The 5,000-nt window shown below is 39.4% G+C and overlaps 1 protein-coding gene across 1 annotated transcript in view; it reads right to left on the reverse strand.

The window, feature by feature from the left end:
• Positions 1–3,833: 3,833 nt before the first annotated feature.
• myl9a (myosin, light chain 9a, regulatory) overlaps positions 3,834–5,000 on the reverse strand; it is a 3,888-nt gene continuing 2,721 nt past the window's right edge. The window contains exon 4 of the mRNA XM_043230088.1: positions 3,834–4,417. Within this exon, the coding sequence (XP_043086023.1) occupies positions 4,242–4,417 (176 nt within the window). The 3' untranslated portion in view covers positions 3,834–4,241. The remainder of the gene's footprint in view (positions 4,418–5,000) is intronic.

Here is a 5,000-nt window from a genome sequence, read left to right on the forward strand (position 1 = left end):
AAAGGAAGTTTAAATGCATTTGATGCAAGTTTCATTAACAGTTCGTTCGTTTTTCGCAGTCTGTGTTGCATTAAAGGAACAGTTCATCCAAAAAGAGGAAAATTTGCTGGGAGTGTCCTCGCCTTCGGGGCGTCCAAGATGTAGACGAGTTTGCTTCTTTATCACATTTGGAGAAACGTAGCATGCTAGCAATGGATGCTCTGCGGTGAATGGGTGCCGTCGGAACGAGAGTCTAAACGGCGGATTAAAAACATCACAATGATCCCCGGTCTATCAACGTTTTAACTTCAAACCGTTGCTTCTGGTTAAAATGCGAGTCCTCGATCTGTAATATTGCTTCGTGAAAATCGGAGCCGACGAAACGGACTCGTTTTCACCCTGGCTGGCCTGAGAGGAGAGTTTATTTTCTTCAGGTGGTGAACTGCTCCTTTAAGTGCATCAGACGCCGCCGAGTCCCGTTCCTCATCTCTTCTGTTTGCTCATGCAGTGATGGTTATGAACACGCTTCCTGTCAGGAGCTGTCAAAGACGCCTTTCGCTGGTTCGTGTTTTTGTGGAAACGACGCGCGGCGTTTGAAAGTTTGGGTTAAATGAGATTTCTTGTTTTTAATTCGAAGTTGATCAAAAGTTACAGCAAAGGCGATATTTATACTTCAAAAACAACGTTCTCTGAAACGTTCTATTCTTGAAAATCCCGAAAACAAAATTTCGTTTTTCCACAAAAATACAAAGCGGCATTTTTTTTTAGTTTTTCCCCCAATCCATAGAATGTGACACACGCAAAAAATACACTTTCATTTTTTGTTTTGCAGAAAAGGCCATTTTCACATGCACTGATTTTCGAATCAATGAACAAAATTTCGGTGCACGTTCTCCAGAAAACAACCGCGTGAAGCATAAGTAGGTTTTTCCCCTCGATCGCGTATTCGAAAATTATTCTGAGAGTGTTTTTTCAGCTTCCACTGATCATTTAGCAAGGCCTTTAATGAAACGTGTTCACAATGTGTTGTGCATCTGTTGTGTTGTCTGTGCAACAGATATTATAAGATCTACGCTGTATGAAATCGGATCCAAATTTCACCCAAGCTGACCGAGGCTTAAATCTTCGAGGTCTGGGAAAAAAAAATAGCTTGTAATAATTTTTTCTACAAACATCCACACTCCTCCATAAAACCGTTACCTGATGGGCTCCGGTTGCAGGGTTGCCAAGTGTGCAGCTTTCCTGCAGAATCGGGCTGCTTGTAAACGTTCCTCTGTGGTTTAAAAACGTATTCTGCGTGAATTGTATTTAAATATTTCACAATCTACCAATTAAACTCAAGCTCTTGCTTTTATCAAAACAGATGGTTATTAGTTTTATTTTTTATTTATTAGTATTATTTGCTGGTGTTTTTAAGGCTATTTTTGATTGGCATTTGCTCTGGTTTTCGCTGCACATACTTGGCAACCCTGCACGGTAGACCAGGACCGCTTCGGTTTCCGTTAAAACTAACGCCGTTACTAACTCTTAAGGGTTCGTTTTCTTCAGCAGCGTGAATGTGGGTGAAACCAAAAGCCTCGAACAATCAAGTTGTGTTCAAAAACCCAATTAATCTAAATTCAGTTATTGATCTAAAAAAACAATTATTCCAAAGAGCTGTAGAGAAGCGTAAAGCGTTCAAGTTGTGCGTTGATTTCGCCATTTTATTACAGATGTGGGTTTTGTGAACGTTGACCTTTCTGGCCCAATCGCAGTCCAGGACGCCCGGATCCATCGAACACTTCACACGATTGACTTGAGCAATAAAGTAGCATCTTATATTACTGTTTGTTAGTGCGTGAGCGTGAGCGGTCATCTTTGACGTGTTTTTTTCCGTTCTCATGTTGCAGACACTGATACTCGGCACAAATCTCTGAACTCTGCATGTCATAGCAATATCAGAGTCTTAAAGCCTTTGTGTTCCTGTGGAAGGATTGATCGTTTGGATATCAATGAACTCAAACCCATCAGATCTTAATAGGGCTACGCTGGACTCGACACACTTACGGACTTTCAATGGACGTCTCGCCTGCCTTTATATACATTTATTTATTTTCTTGAACCTTCCTTTTTGTTTGTTTTTTTTTTGTTTTTTACAGGTGATGCTTCAGATTTTATCGAAGGACATCGTTGAACTTAAATATGTGCACCGCTGTGTCAGACGCTAACGGATACAAATGTATTTCGCATTTGTCACGTTCTCGTGCTAAATTTTGGAAAGGAATGGCTCCGGGTTCAACGGCGAGGGCCGGTGGACGCTTTACGTGTCATTGTGTGTTCGTCCAAGCCATCAGGTTGTTTCTTGCACTTTTGTGTGTTTATAACGAATCGCCAGTGTTAAATCAACTCGTATAGTTTACTTAAATGGCACTTCCGTAGTTGTGGTGTTTGTGAATTTGATAAAGATGGGCTTAAAATGAAAAACATTTAGCTCAGATCACTTGGGTTTGCCCGATACAAAAGTGGAAGTGACGTCATAAACAATTTCGCTCTATTAAAGTATTTTTTAACCGGACAATCTTGACAGCTTTCGTCAAGATTAAGCAGTTCGAAGCATATATACATTTTATATATAAAAAAATGAAATGTCAGTTTCAAAATCATTCTGACGGTTTGCAGTTCATCGGAAAACGCGAATCGCTTTACGGCGGCAGCAAATGTTTACGACACGCGCGGAACGACACCAGAAAGCTGCCGCTTTTAAACGGATGTCGATGGAGGAGAGGCTTCAGTGCGCCGAATAAACTGGTGTTTGGGTGGAAAACGTAGTATCGTTTAATAAAGTGGCAGCCTGGCGTCTAAACTTCAGCATGTTTTTCGGGATTAAGCATTCATTTCGGATTTATCCATTTTTTACAAGTTTACAAAGAAACGTTTAAAATAGGATTCATTTTACGGCGATTCTCATCGGTTGCTACGGTATCCATAAACAACGACTGACCGTCGCATAACTATTGAATGGAAATTCAAAAACGTCAAGGGTGTGGTGTGATTGGTTGTCGAGGATCACGTGATTCTTTTTGACCGTTAACGGTTTTGTCTAAAAGCGCGTGTCGAGCGCATCGCTAGGAAATACTAAAGAACTACGCCAGGGTTTGTCTAAATATTAGCGAGACGATTTCAAGTACTCTTACACCACGAATAGAACACAAAATAGCTCAATAGACTTTTTAGCCTTTTTTGTGGAAAGTGCGACGACGTAGAAAGCCGTTGGTTTAACACTGGTCGGTCACGTGTGAGTTTGCTTCCGTTTTCAGCGCTTTTGTAAACAATATACGAACAAACACACGGAATCTGATCGTGGATCAGTGGATTCAATATGCACACGGGCCCGAATCTCATTCTTACATCTCCAGACAAAGAGAAATTTACTATATATATATCATTGATGGCTATTATTTTTCAGAGCTGACATGTTTTAAAGTAATATAGATATACAGCGTTACACTCTGTAGATTGTAGGATTGTTGTGGGAAATATTTCTTTTACAATCGAAATAAAGTTTTATTTAACAAGAACGTGGCAGGCGACGGATGTGGTGTTTGACAGCGCTTTTGTATGGTTATAGGAGAAAGTGGACTGGATTGTTGTGATGTTTTTTTGTCAGCTCTCGTTCTGACGGCACCCATTCACATCCACTGGCGAGCAAGAGACGCAGTGCTGCCGTTCTCCAAATCTGTTGAAGAAACAAACTCATCTGCATCTTGGACGTCCCGAGGCTGAATAAACTGTCAGGTAAATGGGGGGTGAACTTTTGGCCTTTTTGACATTTTTCGTACATATTGTGTAATAGAGCAGAAACTTTAAACGACAAAGAAAGCGGAGTGTTTTTATTTTTAAAACCATGCTAATCGCTAGCACGCATTCTGAAATGTACAAACTTTGATCCTAATGCATGCAATCAGCAAAACTATATCGTGAAGATCTTAAGATCTTGAACTTCTTCATGTTAAAGTGTTTTCGGACTTCAAAAATGGCTTCTGTAGATCTGCAATGAGCACAATCATCTGCTTCAGTCTCACACACACACACACACACACACACACACACACACACACACTCACTCACTCATCATGTGATTTTATCTGGACAGATGAAGAAAGCAAGCATGAATCTGTTGAATGAATAAATGCTTTTGAGTGCTTTCTGATGCATTGCAGTGCGGAGTGACAAGAACCGTTGAATCATCAATATCATTGCATTTTGCTGCTGTTTTTTTTTTTTTACATGTCGTCCTTGTCTTTGGCTCCGTGTTTAAGGATGCGCGTGAACTCCACGTAGTTGAAGTTTCCTTTCTTGTCGATTGGCGCCTCGCGGAACAGCTCGTCCACTTCTTCGTCCGTGAAGCGGTCACCCATGGTGGTCAGCAGCTCGCGGAGATGGTCCTCGTGGATGAAACCTGGTACAGACGTCAGAAAAGACTAAGAGTCATTATAACGAAAATCAGGTCTTTCAAAAAAGGGATACACATTTCTGACAATGAACAGTTTTTACATAGTAATATAAACGATTTCCTCAACAGATAGATTGACATTTAATAAATGTATTAGTAAATCTAGGCCACAAAACCACTAGGATCGGACAATATTTGGTAGAAATACAACTATATAATATAAGGGTGCGAAAAACACCCCAAATTTTGAAAAAAATCGCCGTTACGCCATATTACTAATCAAAAATTAAGTTTTGATATAGCTACTGTAGGAAATTACTAAATATTTAACATTTATTTTTACTTAATATTTCAACAATAATATTGACCCATACAACGTATGTTGTTATTGCTACAAATATTACATTTTTATATCATGAGGATGCTTTTTTCGGTCTGTCTTTTAAGGTCAATGTTATTTAGTATCATTAAAATGCTGTTATATTTTGAATTAGTTATTTTTTTGCATGCATTACATTGTACAATATATTTTAAGATTTTTACCGAAAAGCTTAGTAATTGTATTGTTTCTGACATTTTGTAAACACGT

This window comes from Puntigrus tetrazona, unplaced genomic scaffold (genome assembly GCF_018831695.1).
Source record: "Puntigrus tetrazona isolate hp1 unplaced genomic scaffold, ASM1883169v1 S000000148, whole genome shotgun sequence".
NCBI classification, from domain to species: domain Eukaryota; kingdom Metazoa; phylum Chordata; class Actinopteri; order Cypriniformes; family Cyprinidae; genus Puntigrus; species Puntigrus tetrazona.